This window comes from Pelophylax lessonae (genome assembly GCF_965119305.1).
Source record: "Pelophylax lessonae genome assembly, chromosome: 3".
In the NCBI taxonomy this organism is placed as follows: domain Eukaryota; kingdom Metazoa; phylum Chordata; class Amphibia; order Anura; family Ranidae; genus Pelophylax; species Pelophylax lessonae.
Window position 1 is genome coordinate 636,155,174 of NC_138770.1, and position 24,650 is coordinate 636,179,823.

At 42.2% G+C, this 24,650-nt stretch overlaps 1 protein-coding gene across 2 annotated transcripts in view; it reads right to left on the reverse strand.

The window, feature by feature from the left end:
• THADA (THADA armadillo repeat containing) overlaps positions 1 to 24,650 on the reverse strand; it is a 1,178,628-nt gene that overhangs the window by 658,219 nt on the left and 495,759 nt on the right. For both annotated transcript variants that reach the window (XM_082249837.1, XM_082249838.1), the window contains exon 27: positions 7,894 to 7,983. In XM_082249837.1, coding sequence (XP_082105963.1) covers positions 7,894 to 7,983 — 90 coding nt within the window. The remainder of the gene's footprint in view (positions 1 to 7,893; positions 7,984 to 24,650) is intronic.

A 24,650-nucleotide genomic window follows, 5' to 3' on the forward strand; every position in this document is an offset into this window, starting at 1 on the left:
CAACAGATACAATATAAAAGGGGAGAAAAAAATTCCTCCGCTAAGTTAAATAAATGACAGTGTATTCGATATGAATTATGTGAGCAGCTAGCACCAAAATCAACTAACAGTGATCAATAACCAAAATCTTTACAAAAAGTGCAGCGCTAAAGTAATTTGAATAATAATGTGGCAAGTGGAAAACCACAAAAAAAAACATATACAATATAAGCTAAATAGTGTCCAAAATACTGAATAAAGTCCCAAAACAGAAATGCAAATGAAAATGAATCCGCATGCAAGGTGTTGAGGAGAACAATCCTTTTCAGTGACACCTAGGGAAAAGTGAAGGATGGGGACACCTCTGTGCACAAGTATCACAAGCAGCTTACCAGAACTCCTTGGCTACTCAATTTAATGAGACAGCCTCTCTCAGCAAGATGTTATACCAATGTCACCAGCGGTTGTCAAGCTCCAATGCTTCATAATCACTCCATCATATATGCATGAGTATATAAAAAGAATAAAAGCGCATAGCGTAATTCCGTAACATATAAAAGCCAATTTATTAAAAGAATACTACTCACAATGAGAAGGTAAAAAACAGGTACATAGAACAGTGCGGCATCCCGCAATTGTCCAAAGCAGCATCAAGCAATGTAAAGCAGCCGGCTCCGTAAGGGGGCGTGTGGACTTTGCGTCTGGAGTCGCCAACGTTTCGTCATCAAAAGTCTTCATCTGGGTGTGACTCCAGACACAACTCACACGCCATTTGTACCCCCACATCTAGGTGAGTGACAACCTCGTCCACCAATGATGAAGCAGCGTGGAGACAAAGGTTGTATACATCCATCAATGATGGCCGACAACCCGGAAGTGTAAGCAGTGTCATCACATCTGCCAATGGTAACCACCAACCCGGAAGCGGAAGTAGTATCATCACATGGTCTCACTCAATAGGAAGTGATAGACTACCCTGCACTCCATCCCTCTCTATGGTAGCTTAGTGCAAACGAACCACTGCGGGCTATATCATGCACCCACCACTAGAGACAGTATACGTCGCTCATGATTAAAAACTATAAGAAATAGGGAGGAGTACAGTGTATTAATCACAAAGATTGAGGAGAATTACACAATTTAAAAATACCTATATTGAAACCTAATACCTATTTAAGCACTATGTATTTCATATAACTGTACACATCTCGTTATTCATAGATTGGATGAATAACGAGATGTTATATCTATGAATAACGAGATGCGTACACTTCCACTTCCGGGTTGTCGGCCATCATTGATGGATGTATACAACCTTTGTCTCCCCGCTGCTTCATCATTGGTGGACGAGGTTGTCACTCACCTAGATGTGGGGGTACAAATGGCGTGTGAGTTGTGTCTGGAGTCACGCCCAGACGAAGTCTTTTGATGACGAAACGTTGGCGACTCCAGACGCAAAGTCCACACGCCCCCTTACGGAGCCGGCTGCTTTACATTGCTTGATGCTGCTTTGGACAATTGCGGGACGCCGCACTGTTCTATGTACCGGTTTTTTACCTTCTCATTGGGAGTAGTATTCTTTTAATAAATTGGCTTTTATATGTTACGGAATTACGCTATGGGCTTTTATTCTTTTTATAAACTCATGCATATATGATGGAGTGATTATGAAGCATTGGAGCTTGACAACCGCTGGTGACATTGGTATAACATCTTGCTGGGAGAGGCTGTCTCATTAAATTGAGTAGCCAAGGAGTTCTGGTAAGCTGCTTGTGATACTTGTGCACAGAGGTGTCCCCATCCTTCACTTTTCCCTAGGTGTCACTGAAAAGGATTGTTCTCCTCAACACCTTGCATGTGGATTAATTTTCATTTGCATTTCTGTTTTGGGACTTTATTCAGTATTTTGCACACCATTTAGCTTATATTGTATAAGTTTTTTTTGTGGTTTCCCACTTGCCACATTATTATTCAAATTACTTTAGCGCTGCACTTTTTGTAAAGATAATGACAACAGATACGGCTGAGAAGCCACTCAGCTGTCATTACAAGGAGCGGGGGGGGGGGGGGTGTCTTGTCTGGGTCTCCCATCCCCCCGGGAGACCCAGGCATCCTACCTGCACGGCCGCTGAAGAGAAGACCCGATCAAAGCCGCATTCGGCTCTGATCGGGTCTCCATGTAAAAAAACCGGAAGTGATGTCATGATATCACTTCCGGGTACTCGGCGGCAAATTTAAAAAAATGTGAGCATTCAAAACAGCCAAACCTGGCGTTTTGAATACATTTAAAGCGGAGTTCCGGCCTATTTTGCAACTTTAGTGATTCCTGGAGTGCTCGCTATGCTGATCAACAATTGGGCATTTTCAAATTTTTTCAGGGGTCCCTTACCTTATTTTCAGGGCATTTTTAACTGTACTTCCTCCTTCCCCCCTCTGTGGCCGCGGCCACCGACATCCCGTCCGCCTGTGCATTGCACCCTGGGAGCGGTTTGTCATCACTCCGAGGAGGCTGGAATCAGGAAGAACTCCCAGAACACTCCCTGGAATCAGGAAGGACACAGCAGATTACACTGCGGCTTCAGATGCCCACATCCAAGATGGCTGCGCCCAGATAGCGTTTTTAAAAGTAAGATTTTGACTAAAATCCAATACTGTACACCTTGTAAGTATGAGAATAGCGGTTCTGTAAAGGGCGATGGATTAGTATTATAGGGGTATTTTTAGTTAAAAAAGGTATTTGAGGCCGGAACTCCACTTTAAGTGCAGAGGAGGGGTTTGGGGTCTTTTGGATCCCCAGATCCCTCCACCAGAGTACCTGTGAAAAATAAAAAAAATGTTTTTAAATGTCCGAAAATATCGGCCGATACCCGATGACCAAAATATTGGTATCGGTACTAAAAAAACTATATTGGTTGATCATTAATACTTACCTTATTCCTTGCTCCCATAGGCTTCCTTCCCTTCTTGAGATTGATCCTCCAAAGCCTCTTCCCTCCAGTGTACAAACAATCGCAACTCACTGACAATAAAAAAGATCCAGCAGTCCTGCATTGTAAGGGAGGACTCCAAGGGCCCAGCCCCATCTCTTATTATTCTTAAATCTTATAGTAAGCGTTCTGCGATTTAGTTCACAGATCCTTGCTGATTTGGGACCTATCTATATCTTCTTTTGATAAATCCACTGGTAAGATCCTCAAACATCCTAATCACATTGAGAGATACAGTATTTAGGACTGATTTGTGTCATGTCACTTGTGAGAGTTCCTTCTTTCTTTATTTATTTATTTATTTTTTTTTGGGGGGGGGGGGGGTTATACCCTAGGTGTCAAATGCTTGTATTTTACTTGTTGCTATGTGTGTATATATATATATATATATATATATATATATATATATATATATATATATATATATGTATGCATCTTTCTTCATGTGGCAATCTGTCCCTTGAATTAATTTCTCCTCCTGTGTGGTCTATGTTCCCTGGGTTCCTGAGGTGATTCATTAGAAGATTGGCCTATATATTTATTATTGTAAGTTTTCATAGGTTACTGGTTATTTTTCAAAAATATGATATACAACATTGCAAATTTATATACTGTCATTTTGTTATTATATAGTTTGTTTTGTATACCTTTACCGCTTTCTTTACAAATACCCCCTGAGGAAGACTAATGACATTGAAACGCGTTGGGTGCAATTTTCAGATTTCCACCATTGTGGTTCTTTGGAGTATATATGTATCTATATATGATCCATTCATATGTTTTTAGTTTTTTTTATCGTTTTTTAATCATTATGTACAATAAACTTTTTCAATTTACATGGTTGTGATATTCTCCTGATGCCTTTAAAGTCCCACCCATTATGTTCACAAATTTGTATTTTGTCAGATGTTACTATGGTATACTGAAGTATAATTTAAAGTATTCCATAAGTGTCAAAGGCTTTCATTGACAATTACAATAAGTTTATGCAAAGAGTCTATATTTGCAGTGTTGACCCTTCTTTTTCAAGACCTCTGCAATTCGCCCGGACATGTTGTCATTCAACTTCTGGGCCACATCCTGACAGATGGCAGTCCATTCTTGCATAATCAATGCATGGAGTTTGTCAGAATTTGTGAGGTTTTTTTTTTTTTTTTTTTTTTGTTCCCCTGCCTCTTGAGGATTGACCACAAGTTCTCAATGAGATTAAGGATTGAGGAGTTTCCTGGCCATGGATCGAAAATTTCGATGTTTTGTTCCCCAGGCCACATAGTTATCACTTTTTCCTTATGGCAAGGTGCTCCATCATGCTGGAAAAGGAATTGTTCATCACCAAACTGTTCTTGGATGATTGGGAGAAGTTGCTCTCGGAGGATGTTTTTGTATCATTCTTTATTCATGGCTGTGTTCTTAAGCAAAATTGTAAATGAGCCCACTCCCTTGGCTGAGAAGCAACCCCACACATGAATGGTCTCAGGATGTTTTACTTTTGGCATGGCACAGGACTGATGGTATCGCTCTCCTTTTCTTCTCCGGACAAGGTTTTTTTTGGATGCTCCAAACAATCGGAAAGGGGATTCAACAGAGACAATTACTTTACCCCAGTCCTCAGCAGTCCAATCTCTGTACCTTTAGTAGAGTATCAGTCTGTTTCCTGGAGAGAAGTGGCTTCTTTGCTGCCCTTCTTGACACCAGGCCATGCTCCAAAAGTCTTTGCTTCACTGTGTGTGCAGATGTACTAACATCTGCCTGCTGTCATTCCTGAGCAAGCTCTGCACTGGTGGGTCCCCCGACCCTGTAGCTGAATCATGTGTAGGGCACAGTCCTGGTGCTTGCTGGACTTTATGGGGCGTCCTGAAGACTTTTTCACAACAACTGAACCTCTCACCTTGAAACTCTTTATGATCCGATAAATGGTTGATTTAGGTGCAGTGTTTTAGTAGCAGCAATACCCTTGCTTGTGAATCCCTTTTTGCGCAAAGCAGTGATGACTGCACATGTTTCCTTGCAGGTAACCATGGTTAACAGAGGAAGAACAATGATTTCAAGCACCACCCTCCTTTTAAAGCTTCAAGCCTGCTATTCGAACTCAATCAGCATTACTTGTGTGATTTCCTCGTCAACAATGGCACCTGTGTAACAAGAGAATCACTAACATAATGTCAGCCGGTCCTTTTGTGGCATGGCTGAAATGCAGTGGAAATGTTGTTTTGGGATTAAGGCTGGCCATACATTGTACAGTTTTCTGAACAATTTTCGTAAAATTTACCTTCAACTATGTAGTTTTGGATAGTTGACGTCATCAGGCACCTGATGACGTCAGCTCTGATGAAACGCGTCGTGCATGGTTACGTCATTTCCACCCCACTGGAACGCAGATCCGGACGCTGACACGCATAGCGTCCCGGAAGTAGCCGCCAACGAGGGACTCGTGGCCCCTACTGCTCTGGATGCCCGTTTACTGCTATTTTTATGTGAGTACATGACTTTAATCTGTTTAATAAAGTATTTTAAAACGGTACATCACTATATTAGCACTTCTCCTTGCATATCATCACGGGAAAAACCCACCGTTTGAGGAAAGGGAGGCTCCATTGCCCAGGTGAAGGAGACACCTTCCCCCCAAGAGCCCCACACATCAAAATTGCTGGATAGAGGATATCATATCAAGGCCCATTACCCCTGCAGGGGTACATATTTCTGGTGAGTGCGGGAGAAATTGGAGGGGTGCACTGGTTTTTCTCACCCATCACCCAGCACTCGGATCAACCGGAATATCACCAATTGATTGATACACCTGCCTCACTTCATAGCACCTTAAAAGACTGTTTATCACCTTTTGTTGGATCACCACATTTTTTATTTTTTGTATAGCACTGTATGGACTACTTATCTTTTTTGTCGGATTATTTTAATTTTGTGATCACTATCATCATTCCAAATTTTTTTCACTGGCACACAGTCTTTTTGCCCATTCATTTATTCATCTATTGTACCTATTTTTATGAGCACATATTTAATCAGATTACATAAGACTACATTTCTTAATTTTGTGAATACCACCATCACTCTCTCACCGGTATACAGGTTTCTGTCCATCAACTTCTTTAACTATTTATTGCACACATCACTTTGAGCACATATTTGGGGAGAGTGCTCTCTAATTAGTCCACTTTTGACTTTTTTACCCTTTTATACACTTATGCCTTATACCGTGGATTGTATGTCATTATTTAAATAAGCGCATTAGCACTTTATCTTGTGACAATTAAACTAACCTCTTCCTATACCACTTGCACACAATCAGGCAGCGCCATCTCACCTCACCTTTTCCACATTTACTGATATAGTCTTTGGACTATATTTTGAGGTTGGCTGCAGCCCATTCCCTTGTCCATAAGCGCGGAATTTCTTTTACCCCCCCACTTTTATACATGGTGGTGGCAGCATCATGGTTTGGGCCTGCTTTTCTTTAGCAGGGACAGGGAAGATGGTTAAAATTGATGGGAAGATGGATGGAGCCAAATACAGGACCATTCTGGAAGAAAACCTGATGGAGTCTGCAAAAGACCTGAGACTGGGACGAAGATTTGTCTTCCAACAAGACAATGATCCAAAACATAAAGCAAAATCTACAATGGAATGGTTCACAAATAAACATATCCAGGTGTTAGAATGGCCAAGTCAAAGTCCAGACCTGAATCCAATCGAGCAGCTGTGAAAAGAACTGAAAACTGCTGTTCACAAACGCTCTCCATCCAACCTCACTGAGATCGAGCTGTTTTGCAAGGAGGAATGGGCAAAAATGTCAGTCTCTCGATATGCAAAACTGATAGAGACATACCCCAAGCGACTTACAGCTGTAATCGCAGCAAAAGGTAGCACTACAAAGTATTAACTTAAGGGGGCTGAATAATTTTGCACGCCCAATTTTTCAGTTTTTTATTTGTTAAAGTTTGAAATATCCAATAAATTTTGTTCCACTTCATGATTGTGTCCCACTTGTTGATTCTTCACAAAAAAATTACAGTTTTATATCTTTATGTTTGAAGCCTAAATGTGGCAAAAAGTCGAAAAGTTCAAGGGGGCCGAATACTTTCGCAAGGCACTGTATAACCCAAAATCCATCATTGTGGGGTCTTTGAACATATCTATTTTCGCTGACCTTTTGCAACAAGTGACCCTTTGTCTAGTTTTCCCTGGCAACCATCTTTTCAAGGTTCTTATTGACCCTTTTGGTAGGACACTGCTGCATTGGTCCAAACTTGGCTCCCTACATGGTGGTCTGGCTGCACTGAACATCTGAACAATCCCTCCTGTTACTGGTTTTAAATTGCATACATTCTGATGCTCTGGTTGAGCACTCCTTATGGATACTTCTGTACCCACTACCCCCTACCCTTGATGAAGAGGAAAATTATCTGATCCCTCGAAACGCGCTAGGTACCTTTTCACTGTTTATACAGGAATCGGGTTCATTGTGCTTTACCGCTCCACTGTATCATTATTCGCATGTATATATTTAATCTTTTTTATCTGTGATTTGTCAGTAAGCTTTACATTGTTTTATACAAGTACTATTGTTATTGCCCTTCAAAGTCCCACCTCCTAGGGGGTTTTTCACTATTGTTTGCAATATTTGGGATGCGGGCACCTCTTCCAAGTATACGTGGTAAAACTCTCCCCTTAGTGCTGCTAGATAGACATGCTAAACACTTAGCCACTGTGCTGCCCTGATTTTGCTCTTGAAAATGGGAAATCCTCTTAAATATGAAGAAGCCAAACTCTGATTATGCTTAATGACAATGTGTCACCAAAAGCCCAACCTACCTCTGTTATATTACTGTTAGACAAGACAATGCATCAACATATGGACAAAAAAAGATATTCAATCAAATAATAACAAGTCCAAGCATTTGTTTGTTACCTGTCAACTGTGTTGGCAACAGCTTCTAGTTGTTCCAGAAGAAAGGGATAAAGAACAGGAAATCTTGAAAAGAATTCTCTCCCTGTCATTCTAGAAAAAAAAAAAAAAAAAGAATACAAAATGATAGTTTAGAACAATACAATTTCAACTGTAACATTTCTCTGATGTTCATTGACAGAGACAGGTCCATATCTTCTTGACCCTTGGGTTTATGTGTCCTACTCCTATGGAGAGCAGCATAAACCCAAGGGTCAAGAAGATATGGAGCGGTGTCTGTCAATGAAATAAAAGAAAAATTTTATTTTTGGTCCTTAGCAATTACTGGTGACAATCACTAATATCACATGACTAGCACGATCCAGTATGGCTGTTTTCAGTGCTTAGACTTCAGTTGACAGCTCTGCTAAGGAGGTTTACAAAGCTAAAAAATTTAAATAGTGTAAGACAAGGCTAGGGGCAGATATGTTGGGCTAATGAGTGGCTAGGGGATACTTTACCATTTAGATCCTAGGTGCCCAACCTGCGGTCCCTTGCTACTTTTGTGCATCCCTCTTTCATTTAACATGTATACAGTTAATGATTGTCTTTTGAAGCATGTCACCAATAGCCAACAACTCCTAAAACATGTTCATAGTCCCTTAGTTTCCTTTAGCATGCCTGCAGTCTCTTACCATTGCTTGTATCGTGTCATGGAAGATGAGAACTTGTACCTATCATGAAAGGGCCACTTGGTTGTATTTGCACCCCAGGCCGAAGATTTTCATTCCTCCCCTGGAACTAATAACTAAGCGGTCTTGCTCTACGACACTGAAGAGTTAAAAGCGTACTACAAAAAATAAAAATAAAAAAAATTGCAATGCGAAAAATGCAAAGCAAGGAATCGGCTACTAACTGTCCATTTTGCAGTTCATGTCTGAAAATAAAACAAGGATTCTGATTGGTTGCTTGAGATGACAATATATTGACTGGTACCTCTTGCTGTTCTCCATGTCACCAGTGTTTCCTATAACGGTGAGTGCTGCGGAGATCACAGAAGATCAACATTGCTTGGGTTTTGGGCTTGTTCTGTAGTTCAGCAGCCCTTGCTGAACTTTTGAAAACGAATCTACAGTGGATCACTTTTCTGTGAATATCTGACAGTCGGGAGGAGATGATATGTCTCCTGCACACCACCTATTTTAAACCTGAAAATGCTGAACCGCTGTGCCACAACCATGTGCATTGCAGGACGGGTTTGGTACAGCACTATTAAAGTGGAAATGAAGTTGCTGTAACAAAACAGCAACAAAACATCGGGCAGGCTTTTATTGCAAACGAGACATGCAATGTCTCTTCTGCAATCAAATTCCCCCATCTTCCTGCTTGCTGTCTTCTCTGGAGCATCTTACAGTGCTGGGCCAGTCTCTGAGCACTGGGATGACCAGCTCTTGCACAAGTGCAGGAGTTATATCATTCCCCACAGGCCAATGAAAAGGCCAAAGACCAGCATACAAAATTAGATGCCGGCAAGGACTCTTGGACAGGTACAGCGAGGGAAAAAAGTATTTGATCCCCTGTGGACTTTGTACGTTTGCCCACTGACAAAAAAATGATCAGTCTATAATTTTAATGGTAGGTTTATTTTAACAGTGAGAGACAGAACAACAAAAAAATCCATCAAAAAAGTTATAAATTGATTTGCATTTTAATGATTGCCTCCCATGGCTTTCAATATCATCTCTACGCTGATGACATCAAAATCTATCTCTCCACCCCTCAGCTCACTCCTTCAGTCTCCTCACGCATCACCAGCTTACTAACAGACATATCAGCCTAGATGTCACATCACTTCCTCAAACTCAACCTATCCAAAACCGAGCTCATGATATTTCCTCCCCCACGGTCCTCTTCCCCTGATTTCTCTGTCAACATCAACGGCACAACTATCAACCCGTCCACCCATGCCAAGGTCCTAGGTATAATCCTGGACTCTGAACTATCCTTTCAGCCACACATCCAGTCACTGTCCAAAGCTTACCGCCTCAACCTCCGCAACATCTCCAAGATACGTCCCTTCCTAATCAATGATGCCACAAAGCTTCTAATCCACTCCCTGGTCATCTCTCGTCTCGATTACTGCAACTCCATTCTCATTGGCTTACCTTTAAAAAGACTATCCCCCCTTCAGTCCATCTTGAACGCTGCTGCTAGGCTCATCCACCTTGCAAACCGCTCTGTGCCTGCTACCCCTCTTTGCCAATCCCTCCATTGGCTGCCACTCAACCAACAAATTAAATTCAAGTTACTAACCATAACTTACAAAGCCATCCATAACTTGGCGCCCAGCTACATCACTAATCTGGTCTCAAAATACCAACCAACTCGTTCTCTTCGTTCCTCCCAGGACCTCCTGCTCTCTAGCTCCCTTGTAACCACTTCCCTTGCTCGCCTCCAGGACTTCTCCCGAGCTTCTCCCATCCTCTGGAATGCTCTACCTGCATCTGTCCGACTATCTCCTACTTTGTCTACTTTCAGACGATCCCTGAAAACAGATCCTTTCAGAGAAACCTATCTGGCAACCACCTAACAAATGTCCTTTTATTTTTTCCATCAGCCCACCCCCCACGGTTATTACCTCTTGTATCCCTTGACAGTCCCTCTTCGATTGTAAGCTCTAACGAGCAGGGCCCTCTGATTCCTACTTTATTAAAGTGTATTGTATTTGTAATGTCTACCCCCAAGTTGTAAAGCACTACGTAAACTGTTGGCGCTATATAAATACTATATAATAATAATAATGAGTAAAAAAAAGTATTTGATCCCCTTTCCCGTATCAATCAGCAAGATTTCTGGCTCCCAGGTATCTTTTATACAGGTAATGAGCTGAGATTAGGAGCACTCTCTTAAAGGGAGTGCTCCTAATCTCAGCTTGTAACCTGTAAAAAAGACACTTGTCCACAGAAGCAATCAATCAGATTCCAATCTGTCCACCATGGCCAAGACCAAAAAACTGTCCAATGATGTCAGGAACAAGATTGTAGACCTACAAAAGGCTGGAATGTGCTACAAGACCATCGCCAAGCAGCTTGGTGAGATGGTAAACACAGTTGGCACGATTATTTGCAAATAGAAGAAACACAATATAACTGTCAATCTCCCTTGGCCTGGGGCTCCATGCAAGAGCTTACCTCGTAGAGTTTCATAAGAAAGGTGAGGAATCAGCTCAGAACTACACGGGAGAATCATGTCAATGATCTCAAGGCAGATGGGACCATAGTCACAAAGAAAACTGGTAAAACACTACACTCTGAAGGACTGAAATCCTGCAGCCCCCCACAAGGTCCCCCTGATCAAGAAAGCACATGTACAGGCCTGTCTGAAGTTTGCTAATGAACATCTGAATGATTCAGAAGAGAACTGGGTGAAATCGTTGTGGTAAGATGAGACCAAAATCAAGCTTTTTGGCATCAACTCAACTCGCCGTGTTTGGAGGAGTCGGAATGCTGCTTATGACCCCAAGAACACCACCATCCCCACCATCAAACATGGAGGTGGAAACATTATGCTTTGGGAGTGTTTTTCTGCTAAGGGGACAGGACAACATCCCCGCATCAAAGGGACGATGGACGGGGCCATGTACCATCAAATCTTGAGTGACAACCTCCTTCCCTCTGCCAGAGCATTGAAGATGGGTATTCCAGCATGACAATGACCCAAAACACACGGCCAAGGCAACAAAGGAGTGGCTTTAAAAGAAGCACATTAAGGTCCTAGAGTGCCATAGCCAGTCTCCAGAATATGTGGAGGTAGTTGAAGGTTCGAGTTACCAAACGTTAGCCTCGAAACCTTAATGACATGGAGAGGATCTGCAAAGAGAATTGGGGCAAAATGCCTCCTGAGATGTGTGCAAACCTGGTGCCCAACTAAAAGAAACGTCTAACCTCTGATTGCCAGCAAGGATTTTGTCATCAAGTACTAAATCATGTTTTGCAAAGGGGTCAAATACTTCACTCATTAAAATGCAAATCAATTTATACCTTTTTTGAAATGCGTTTTCCTGGATATTGGTGTTGTTATTCCTTTTCTCACTGTTAAAATAAACCCACCATTAAAATTATAGACTGATCATTTATTTGTCAGTGGGCAAATGTACAAAATCAGCAGGGCATCAAATACTTTTCCCTCACTGTATGTATTCACCCTTTATTTCTGCTTTAACTTGAATGGGTCATGTTCACCGAAAGTACTGCCCATCGAATGCAACAGGGTGTTTACTTTTTGCCGTGGCATGTGTACAGTCTTGAGAGGCTTCATGCCCTTGTTTAGGGGGGTGGTTAGAGGAAGGTAAAACCACAGTTCAACCACCTGCTTTAACTGCCACCTGGCCTCACATTTGTGTGAGCCCTAAAAAAGAAAAAGTATGCTATAAGAGAAAAAATGTCTTCTTACTCATTGCAGCCAATCAGCTTGGTCTGCCCTTTCTGAAATACAGCTCTAATAACACAACAAGGATTCTTACTAGGCATGGAGGACAAGATATTTTCTTGTCTGCACACTTTTCCTCCATCAGCCCTTACAAGTAATTGAAGGTTACTCTGAATGTGTCTTTAGGGTTACACTAAAAATAAATAGCCGCTCTATAATGTAATAGGACTGTTGCTTTTATACACATTCTACAGTAAAATCTTAACCACCAGCGTTTGATTGTGGCGCCTAACCAAATACCTCTTGAACAAACACAGCACCATATGCAAAAACTGGCATGTCAGCAGCAGCGGCGGTTCTGTCTCTCTATGCATCACAAAAGCTGCTGAGCTCTACATGGGCCCATTCACTGGAAAATGGTTTCTATCATCATTACAGCATACCATTGTACACGTGACAGCTTAATGACAGCGTGAAGGGGTCGTTTTTCCCACGACGATCCCATGTGAGCGGCTGATAATACGTGTACTTTACGCTGCTGCAATTTAGTGTAATTTAGACACTTATGCAGATGTATAATTTTTTTTAGTTACAGTCTTTAAACTTGACCCCTTCCTTTCGCTTAGACCTTCATTTGGGTAAGAACAAACACACAATTCTCCACAGGCAGGTCAACGTTGGTTAAAAAATAAGTAACGTGACTATCAGTCTATGAAACGTGGCTTCTTGGTTCGTTCTCCTGAGACAGGTGGTTAAAAAGGAATTAAAAACGCTTAGAAAGTGATACAGCTCTCAAACCGTCAGAGGTCAAGTGTTTTGTAAAGTGTTTCCTGCTGAGTCAAATAAAACCAGTCACATATGGGGGGGGGGGGGGGGGGGTATTCAAAAAGGTACAGGCCTCATGCATCAGGCCTCCAGATGAGAAAAAAGCCCACAGCAGCCCTATTCCAGCTGGCATTTGCCTCCATAGGCCTCATGAATACAGGGGTATGAATTTTTGCTGCCAGAAGTTGATGGAAAAAATGCTTCTAATCTCGTTTTTTTTTTTTTTCATTTTTCATTTTTAGGCGTGCTTATGTGTATTTACATGTGCATGGCATTTGGAAGCATGTGTGTGTTAACACATTCTAATGACCAGAATATTCATGTATTCTTTTGGTCAGCCAGCAAGAGCAAAAGAAAAATCTGTGTGTATGGCCAGCTTTAGGGCAACAACTTAAAAAGGATCTATAGCCTGTTTGCAAAAAAATTAAAAGTCAACAGCTACAAATACTGTACTGGCTGACTTTTAATAAAAAAACACTTACCTGTCCAAAGATGTAGCTCTGTCCTCACCTGGGCCGGTTCTTCTCTGGTCTTCGGGTTCCCAGTTCCAGCATGTTTAGTGTGGAAAGCTGACTGTGACTCCTTGTAGCTTTACAGTTGGGTTCCCACTGCGCATGCGCAAATAGTCATGCAGCCTCGTGGGACCTTTGACATTCTCCAAGAGGTTGCAGGCAGGGGTAAGATTGCAGTGGAATTGCCTAGGCAATTTGACCAGAAGCGGGAGCAGGTACCTACCAAAACAAGGTACCCGCTCCCCCCCCCCAAAAAAAAAAGAATTTTTGCCCAAAAGTGTTGGGGGGAATTGGGGGAGGACGTAAAGGAGAACTTTCCCTTTTTCCCTTCAGGGTGAAGTTTCGCTTTTAAGCCCAACTTTAGTTAGGGGGGAAAGATCAGAACCTGAGTCAAGTGTTTGTTGCTGTGTCCTTACTATTGACATTTAATCTACAAGTTCAATTGATCCCCTTCTTGCCCTCCCTGATGTCCCATTAAATAGTTCAGACCATCTGGGAGCACAGAAAGGATTGGTGATGATGTGACCTTTGTCACAGTGGTCACGTGATCGGAAGCGGGTCTCGCCAGCTACCAAACTTTAGCCCAAACTGAGAGCTGACTTTGAAAGCTCATTCTTTGGGCTGGGAGCATGTGTGGGGCATTGTGGGATTAAAGCCCTCCCTTTTGAGGCCACATGTATGTGTTGGGTGGTCGGAAAGCTGACCATATACTGTTTGGGTTTTTTTTTTTTTTTGGTCAGTCAGCAGAACAGAAAACTACATCCACACAAATGAGGTAGATGGAGGAATCCCCCCCACTGGGACCTTGTATACTGAGAGCGGGACACACCACTGTCAGAAGAGACTGATTAGCAGCTGCAGCGGCTGACCAAGGAAAGTTTTCCAACGTTCTCCTTAATGCGGTGAAGCTTTACTTTGTAAATCTAGTGCAATGAAAAAAAAAAATATTCACCACATTCACTAAGCTCTGGGGAAAAGGAGTGCAACTGCACTTGCAAAGTGCACAATCTATTTTCCTTTAGGCTTCATTCACACTTGAGCGTATTGTTTTCAGGCGTTTTTTTGGGGGCGTTTTTCAGGTGTTTTTTGCAGGTGTTTGGAGGTAGGCATTGATTTCGAACAAAAACGCTGGTAATCTGCCAAAAACAGAAGCTCATGTACTTTTTTGGGCTTCAGGCGTTTTGCTTCAGGCGACAAAACGCTCATATGTGAAAAGGGGCCACTGAAATAAATGGGATTTTGCTTGTTGGGTGTTTTGAGACTTCAGAGATTAGCATTTTACGAGCTGAAAAACGCTCAGGTGTGAACAGAGAATTAGTAAATCCACCTCCTTGATCAAAATTCATCCAATTCCTGCTGATTTGGATTAACCACTTGCCGACCAGTCACTGGGACTGTACTGCGGCAAAGTGGCTCAAATCCGTCCAGCGACGTAGACCTACGTCACTGGACTCCTCCCCTTGTGGGCGGCGCTCACGCGCCGCCGGAGGCTCGCTCCCGCTGTTTTCATTCACAGCGGGAGTCGGGCCAGGGGAGGAGCAGCGGCGATCGCCGCTGTTCTTCCCCGATCATTGGGGAATCGAGTTTGGAGATCCGCCCGCTTGTGTAAACAAAGCGGGCAAATCTCCTAAGTGACAGTGACAGATTGCAGGGTTCAGCATAGCTGAACATGCGATCTGTCCCTGTGTCACTCAGTCACCTCCCCCCACACACGTTAGGAAGCAGCAGGCATACATTAACCCCTCCCTCGCCAATAAAATTTACCCTTTCCCTGCCAGTGTCATTTTTACAGTAACAGTGCATATATATAGCACTGATTACTGCAGTAATGTCACTGGTACCCCCAAAAGTGTCAAAAATGTCAGTCAAGGGTGCGATCTGTCCGCCGCAATTTCTTCCCGCAGAAAAAAAAAAATCGCAGATCGCCGCCATTACTCGTTAAAAAAAAAACACCAAAAATGACAGAAATATTTCCCTTAGTTAGTAAACGCAATAACTTTTGCGCAAACCAATCAAAATACGCTTATTGTGATTTTTTTTTTTACCAAACATAGGTAGCAGAAAACAAATTGGCCAAAAATTAAAAAAAATTTTGATTTTTACATTTTTTGGGGGGGGATTTCATATAAAAAAAATGTGAAAAATATTGTTATATTTTCAAAATGTAGGCTTTTTTTTTGTTTATAGCGCAAAAAGTAAAAATTACACAGGTGATCAAATACCACCAAAAGAAACCTCTGTTTGTGGGAAAAAAAAGGACGTAAATTTTGTTTGGGTACGACATCGCACGACCGCGCAATTGTCAGTTAAAGTCGCACAGTGCCGAATCGCAAAAAGTTGCCTGGACGTAAGACAGCAAAATCCTCCGGTGGTAAAGTGATTAATTTCAGTCTGTAAATAGCCGACTTTACTCTTTAACCACTTGCTGGCAGTCACCTCTTTAGGTTCAAATATGCTACTAAAATGGCTAGTGCTTAATGGCATAATAAGGAGCAGAAAATGATTTCTAAACAGATGGAACAAATGGCTCCCTTTGGAGTTAGCTACACAGGTAGAATGTAGTAAACTAGTGTTTATCATTTTTTGGTGCAGTGCCACAGCAAATGATGGCGTTCGATCGTAATAATTGGACCATAACTGAACAAATATTGTACTGAAGTGCAGGAGAAAACATCTTTAGAAAAATCTTTGCAGAATTGGCATATTTTTGAATTGTATGTAATGTTCTTGACATCTGACAACCCTTCCATTCACAGATTGGTTACCACTTCAGTATGGACTGTTGAGCAAAAACACAAACCAGATCTGCATAAATTATGGTGCAGTAACCTAATTAAAATGAATTCTTGTATAGAGCAACTGTCATCACTCATGAGCATTGCAAGTAACGTGAATCCTGACAACAAAACCATCTCGAAGGCCTTCATGGTGTTCTGTAACAGATTCTGGTGGACCTGTGCCAACTTGCAAACACAAGTCAATAGTTCTTTAGCATAAAAATTCATCTGTATCTGCTTATATATCAGAACACCATAAAAGCAGATCGCTTGGAATGATTAACCCAGAGCAGTGCATGAGAAGGCAACCATAAAAATCTCTACAAAAGAACACATAAGAGATAAAAATCTCTGTGACTCAAACAGGAAGAACATCATACCGATAAGCTTCAGATGCAAACACTGGCACGTACCCTGTGTTTTTTATAAGCCACAAGTCTTCGGTCAGCAGATTATATGAGAGTGCTGTCCAGAAAGCTTGTGTAAAAGCATTTGGCAAAACAGCCTGGAGAGACGGGTCTGTTTACTCATACGTCAGATAAGGTTTTTACACTACTTTAGCACTGTAAATAGTAAGCTCCTCAGGTCTAAAGCCTGACAGAAACTATTATTTATGTTTTTCGCTTAACCCAGTGGGCTTAGCTAAAAAAAACTGAAGAGATCAGGAGGAGATCCTGTACTAACAATCTGATGTTAGTACAGCAATCTCCCTGCTGAGCTATTGTGTTCTGACAGGGGGACAGCCCCCTCACCAGAACACACCGGTCAAAGCACTCTGCCCCTGGCTGAGAGTACTGATTGGAATGCCGATCGGCAGACCTTTTTTGGCAATGCCCCTTCGACAGAAGCCAGACGTTGGGCCGGCTTCTGTCGAACCAACTGCCCTACACACGGGCCGAATGACGGCCAGTTTCTATTGAAGCGCCAATACTACCCAATATTTGGCCCGTGTGTACAGGGATTAGCCACAGAGCTGATTTTGGCTAGCTTTAAACGTATGGATTTTTTTTTTTTGTTCAGCCTATGGACTGAACTAAAAGAAAAAAATCTAGCAGATTCCTCCATCCACGCTACACAGCACAGAGGGACGAATCACTCGCTGCGGCTACTGTAAGTGGACAGCTGGCCTACCAGAAAATGGCAAAAAAAAGCCTGTGTTTTGAGTATCAGCATGGCCATTTACAGTCTCCATTGGAAACATATGTGACAGGGGAACAACGTGGACCAGTTGGGAGTGTTGCCTCTCCTGGAACAAAAAACTTCATAAAGGGATTTCCAGCTATTATTTTTACCACTTTACCACCGGAGGATTTTGCTGTCTTACGTCTGGGCCACTTTTTGCGATTCGGCACTGTGCGAATTTAACTGACAATTGCGCGTTCATGCAACGCCGTACCCAAACGAAATTTACGTACTTTTTTTCCCACAAGCAGAGCTTTCTTTTGGGGGTATTTGATCCCCTGTGCGATTTTTACTTTTTGCGCTATAAACAAAAAAAGAGCGACAATTTTGAAAAAAATAACAATATTTTTCACATTTTTTTTATATGAAATCCCCCCCCCCCCCCCAAAAAAAAAATGTAAAAATCAAAATTTGTTATCATTTTAGGCCAATTTGTTTTCTGCTACATATTTATGGTAAAAAAAAAAAAAAAATCGCAATAAGCGTATTTTGATTGGTTTGCGCAAAAGTTATTGTGTTTACTAAGGGAAAGATTTCTGTCGTTTTTGGTGTTTTTTTTTTTTTATGTAATAGCGGCGATCTGCGATTTTTTTTGCGGGACTGCGACATTGCGGCAGACAGATTAGACCCTTGACTGACATTTTTGACACTTTTGGGGGTACCAGTGACATTACTACAGTAATCAGTGCTATAAATATGCACTGTTACTGTAAAAATTACACTGGCAGGGAAGGGGTTAATTTTTATTGGTGATCAAGGGGTTAATGTATGCCTGGTGCTTACTAACGTGTGTGGGGGGAGGGGACTGAGTGACACAGGGACAGATTGCAGGCTCAGCTAAGCTGAACCCTGCAATCTGACCCTGCCTGTCACTTAGGAGATCCGCCCGCTTGTGTAAACGGCGATCGGTGATCACCGCCGCTCCTCCCCTGGCCCGACTCACGCTGTGACTGAATACAGAGGGAGCGCGCCACCGAGAGAGGGGAATGTCTGACGACGTAGGTTTACGTTGCCAGACATTATCGAGCCACTTTGCCGCAGTAGAGCTCCAGTGAGCAGCGGTAAAGTGGTTAAAGAAAGTTGCAGATTTAAAAAGATTGAAAACTACTTTTGATATTACAACAATATGCAAAGGACTATGTGAGATATTAGTAATGAGGCTTATATCTACTTTAAAGAGATTGTAAAGCGCTGAAGTTAAAAATGAACAAAGCATATCTCTCTGTAGTGTGTATAATTACTATTCCATACCTCCCAACGTTTTCAGATGGGACCTATTAGGAAAAGTATGTAGGCATAGGACACACCCCTTGCCATGCCCCCTTAAAGGAGAATTAAACAAAAAAAATAGATAAACCCACAAGCATTTTTTTTCCCCCTACCACTGCTACTCTTTTATTCTGGCTTTTAAAATTTACGCATGCAGCAATTTAGATGAATGGTTTAGCACCGTGATTCACTTTTTGAAAGATATATGGAACTATATAGATCAAACAAAAATGAGGGACAAATGAGAAGGAAAAAGGGGCAGAGGGACTTTTTTCCAACTCTAGGACAGTCCCTCAAAATCAGGGTCAATTGGGAGCTATTCTATTATTATTATTATTACAGTAAAACCTTGGTTTGAGAGTAACTTGGTTTAAGAGCGCTTTGCAAGACAAGCAAAATTTTCAAATAAATTTTGACTTGATATACAAGCGATGTCTTGATATACAAGTAGCCTCAAGTCACAGCTGAGTATAAAAGAGAAGAGAGGCGCTTCTAAGTGTAGCAATATGGTTACATTTAATGAAGGTACAACATTTAGCAACACACAGGGTTGATGATTGGAACAGGCACATCTAAGGATGCAGGCATCCAGGCTAAAACTGTCCACATAGACCATCCTCCGCACCGCCATCTACGTCATCCCTTCCATGCTGCCCCTCGCTTTCAGATCGCTTTACTGCAGGGTGGTCTTCCCGGTCAGGATTACAGACTGGCAGCCGGCGGTGCAGAAGATAGTCTATGTGGACAGCTTTACCCTGGATGTCTGCATACATAGATGTGCCTGTTTTATTCATCAACCATGTGAGTTGCTAAATGTTGTACCTTCATTAAATGGAACCATATTGCTACACTTAGAGGCGCCTCTCTTCTCTTTGATACTCTGTAGCTCCTGCTGGATTTTGCTTCTAATCCCCATGTGGAAGCGGCTATTTGTGGATGGACATTTTATGGTTATATAACCTATCGCAATGCTATAATCTTTTTATATGGACTATAAACTGAATAACTTATGAATAAATGGTTGTGGAACGAATCATCTGAGTTTCCATTATTTCTTATGGGGAAATTCGCTTTGATATAAGAGTGCTTTGGATTACAAGCATGCTTCCGGAACGAATTATGCTCGCAATCCAAGGTTTTACTGTATTTATATTATTAATAGACTCAATGCAGAGCACCAAGTGAGGTTCTTAGCTGCTTTACTTCCCTTCCCTCTGCTTTCTACAGGAGTAACTTGTGACAGTCTAGGCTAACAACACAGAATCCCACAATCCTGGGGGATGGCCTTTCTGCCCCCCTACCCCTTCCCTCAGCACACAGAGAGTGACTGACAGCCTCAGCTGTGCATGTTTCCCTGTGAGACTTTGTAGAGGGGGTGTGTCATTTCCCTCCACTCAGGTCCCAGATTACACTAAGCGCCCCGCTCTGCAGTATGTTATGTTGGATCCCTGCATGCTAGAACTCAGAGATGCTGTGAAATATGTGTGCTTTTGAAGGCTGTAGAGAAGAGAAGACTACAGATAAATGGGTACAACTTATGTAGGAGGATTTATTTCACCACAGTGTAACACCTGTGGCTAGTCACTTCATATGTAGGAGTTTATAATAACTTTAATCATGAAAGGGTAAAAATTGATTGCCTAATAGATGGAAAAAATGGCTCCTTAAGGTGTAGGCTAAAAAAAAAAAAAAAAAAAACAGCATATAGTGGAGATCAATTAAACACAGTGATGACAAACTACATTGGTGGTAAAGGGTATAATCCTTCCCCAACTCTATCCGAAAAAAAAAAAAAAAAAAAAAAAAAAAAAGTAGAAGCTTTGCCTAAATAGTCTGTGATAAAAGTTGTTCTTTTTTTTTCGCAAAGCTAATTGGTTGGGAGGAGAGCACTACACAAAAAAAAAAATGAGTACAATTTTTGGCTTGTAGCATAAAATATTATATTGAAAAGTGGGTGAGTAAATTTCCTGTCCTTATGTCATCTCTTTTCTCTTTTTCCTCCACCCTTTCTTTGGCCTTTTTCTTCTTTTCCTGTTGTATTCTTTTAGAGCTGAATGATGAGTGCTCAATAGTCTCTGTAGACAGCTGTTTCAGGACTGAGAAACCAGGCATAAGGATGGACCAAGTACTTTCACCACACATTATTTTGCATATTCCTTATTAATTTGCAATGTTTGCATGGGGTTCCTTTGCATACTCAGGTTTCCACCCATACTCTAAGGACATACTGGTAGGTTAATTGACTTCTGTCCAAATTCTCTCTTTTATTTATGGTTGGCGAAGGTAAAAGCACACAACCATTGAACAAAATTCCAATGAGCAAGATTGCAAGGATTCACAATTGTACAGCCAGGGCCGGCCTTTGGGGTGTGCGAGCTGTGCGGCCGCACAGGGCGCCATGAGCAACAGGGGCGCCGTGCGGCCATCACAGCTCGCAAAAGATCAGGCCGCACAACGGGAGGTAAGAGGCTAACACAGGCCGTGGCCGCCGCTTACCTCCCGCTGTGCGGCTGTGCCCCGGTTTACTACTTCTGCAGTCTAAGCTGTTTACTACACACAGCTCAGCCACAGAGATGCCGCCGCTGACTGATCCCTCCTCCTCCTTTGCAGGGACGATAGAGGAGAGAGATCGTCAGCTCCTCCTCCTCCCGCCCCTTCGGGATCTCTGTGTGGAGGGCTCTGATGTAAGGGGAGCTCTGTGTGGGGGCTCTGATGTTTAAGGGGAGCTCTGGGTGGGGGGGCTCTCATGTAAGAGGGCTCTGTGTGGGGGGATGACTCTGATGTAAGGGGTCTCTGTGGGGGGGGCTCTGTGGGGGTCTCTAATGTAGGCGGGGCTCTGTGAGGGTCTCTAAAATAAACTTGGGCCTCTGTGAGGGTCTCTGATGTAAGGGGGGCTAATTAGTGATCATAGAAAAGAAAAGTCAAATAAAGTGCAAAAAAGGTGCAAGAAAATGCGCGCGTGCGGGGGAGCGCCACAGGATTAGTTCGCACAGGGCGCCTGAACACCTAAGGCCGGCTCTGTGTACAGCAACCAGGATAGTCAGGCTCCATATAACGGTATCATTCACACAAAGTGGATTACATATCCAGCAAATGCCCATGGACAAAAGCCCTGTGTTAGATGGCATAAATATGCTCGTCGCGCAGGGAACAAAAACAAGCCATGCAGTATTTTTTTTTTTTTTTTTAACGTTTTAAGGGAAAATCCAAATCCAACCAAAAAAAAAAAGAGGGAGGAGAGGAAGAAAAGAAAAAAAGGGGGGGGGGGGACAGGAGGGAGTTGGTGGGAAAGGATAGAGGTGGTCCCCAGCCCCCCTAGTCTACTGTCAAAGAAGGGTGTGAAGCCAGGAGTTCTTCAAATGCCGCAGAGTATTGGAGCTGGGTCCAACAGAACCATGTCTTTGGGAAATGTTCATCTTGGTGGCACAGAAACATAGCGATATCTTCCATAGTAATCATAAAATGTACTGCTTTGATCCATTGGCCAACTGAAGATGTCTGTTTAGACTTCCAGTTGGAAGGGATACAGAACCTGGCTACATTTAGTAAGTGCAATAACTGACATCCAGGGTATTGGCGCCGTGATAATGTACAAAGGTGTAGCAGAAAAATCATGGGATCATTTTCTAGGGAAAGGCATGTAAGAGAAAGGGTCACTGCACACACCTACAGTGCCTTGCAAAAGTATTCACCCATCCACCCCCCCTTGACTTTTTACCTATTTTGTTACATTACAGCCTTAAGTTCAATGTTTTGTTAATCTGAATTTTTTGTGATGGATCAGAACACAATAGTCTAAAGTTGGTGAAGTAAAATGAGAAAAATATAAAACTATTTTCTAGAAATAGAAAACCAGCAAATTGACATGTGCGTATGTATTCACCCCTTTGTTATGAAGCCCATAAAAAGCTCTGGTGCAACTAATTACCTTCCGAAGTCACATAATCAGTGAAATGATGTCCACCTGTGTGCAATCTAAGTGTCACATGATCTGTCATTACATATACACACCTTTTTTAAAAGGCCCCAGAGGCTGCAACACCTAAGCAAGAGGCACCACTAACCAAACACTGCCATGAACACCAAGGAACTCTCCAAACAAGTAAGGGACAATGTTGTTGAGAAGCACAAGTCAGGGTTAGGTTATAAAAAAATATCCAAATCTTTGATGATCCCCAGGAGCACCATCAAATCTATCATAACCAAATGAAAAGAACATGGCACAACAGCAAACCTGCCAAGAGATGGCCGACCACCAAAGCTCACGGACCGGTCAAGGAGGGCATTCATCAGAGAGGCATCACAGAGACGTAAGGTAACCCTGGAGGAGCTGCAGAGTTCCACAGCAGAGACTGGAGTATCTGTACATAGGAGGACAATAAGCCGTACGCTCCATAGAGTTGGGCTTTATGGAAGAGTAGCCAGAAGAAAGTCATTACTTTCAGCAAAAAACAAAATGGCAGTTTTGCAAAAAGCATGTGGGAGACTCCTAAAATGTATGGAGGAAGGTGTTCTGGTCTGAGACTAAAACTGAACTTTTCGGCCATCAAAGAAAACACTATGTCTGGTGCAAACCCAACACATCACCCAAAGAATGCCATCCCCACAGTGAAACATGGTGGTGGCAGCATCATGTTATGGGGATGTTTTTAAGCAGCCGGGACTGGGAAACTGGTCAGAGTTGAGGGAAAGATGGCTGGTACTAAATACAGGGATATTCTTTAGCAAAACCTGTACCACTCTGTGCGTGATTTGAGGCTAGGATGGAGGTTCACCTTCCAGCAGGACAATGACCCCAAACACACTGCTTGACAACACTTGAGTGCATAAGGGGAAACATGTAAATGTGTTGGAATGGCCTAGGCAAAGCCCAGACTTTAATCCAAAAGAAAATCTGTGGTCAGACTTAAAGATTGCTGTTCGCAAGCGCAAAGCATCCAACTTGAAGGAGCTGGAGCAGTTTTCCAAGGAGAAATAGGCAAAAATCCCAGTGGTAAGGTGTGGCAAGCGCATAGAGACTTATCCAATCCAAAGCGACTTGGAGCTGTGATTGCCACAAAAGGTGGCTCTACAAAGTATTGACTTTAGGGGGGGTGAATAGTTATGCACATTGACTTTTTCAGTTATTTGTTGTTTGCATCAAAAAAAAATCTTCAAAGTTATGGGCATGTTCTGTAAATTAAATGATGCAAATCCTCAAACAATCCATTGTTATTCCAGGTTGTGAGGCAACAAAACAAGAAAAATGCCAAGGGGGTGAATACTTTTGCAAGGCACTGTAAAGCATAGTACACACGATCAAAAAATCGTACAAAAAATATCTCTTTCAAAGCCATCGCACGATCATCTGATTGTTCGTACACAGCTTTCAAGAACCAAACAGGACAAGTCATGCAAAATTATCAGATGGGACAAGCACAAACATTTTTTTCATACAATACCAGATTGTGCAATTTTAATTTAATCGGTACAGTTTTCCTACGAAAATACAATATAAATACACTACAATACATCACTTCCACATTTTTTTTTTTTTTTTTTTATACGAGAATTTATGTAACTTTAGTAACCTCTTCTTTTTTGATAAGGAGATTAGCACGCACACAAAAAACGGATGATCAGTCATCCGATAATCTCATTGTGGGTACCAGGCTTTAGACTAAAAGGCGCGGATGACTTTGTCCAAGTTGGCTCTAGAATGCATGATAAGCATGTGAGATAGGAACCTTTGAATGTCAGCTCCTTTAGGACAGGGACTGATGTAAATGTACAGCTATACATATGCAAT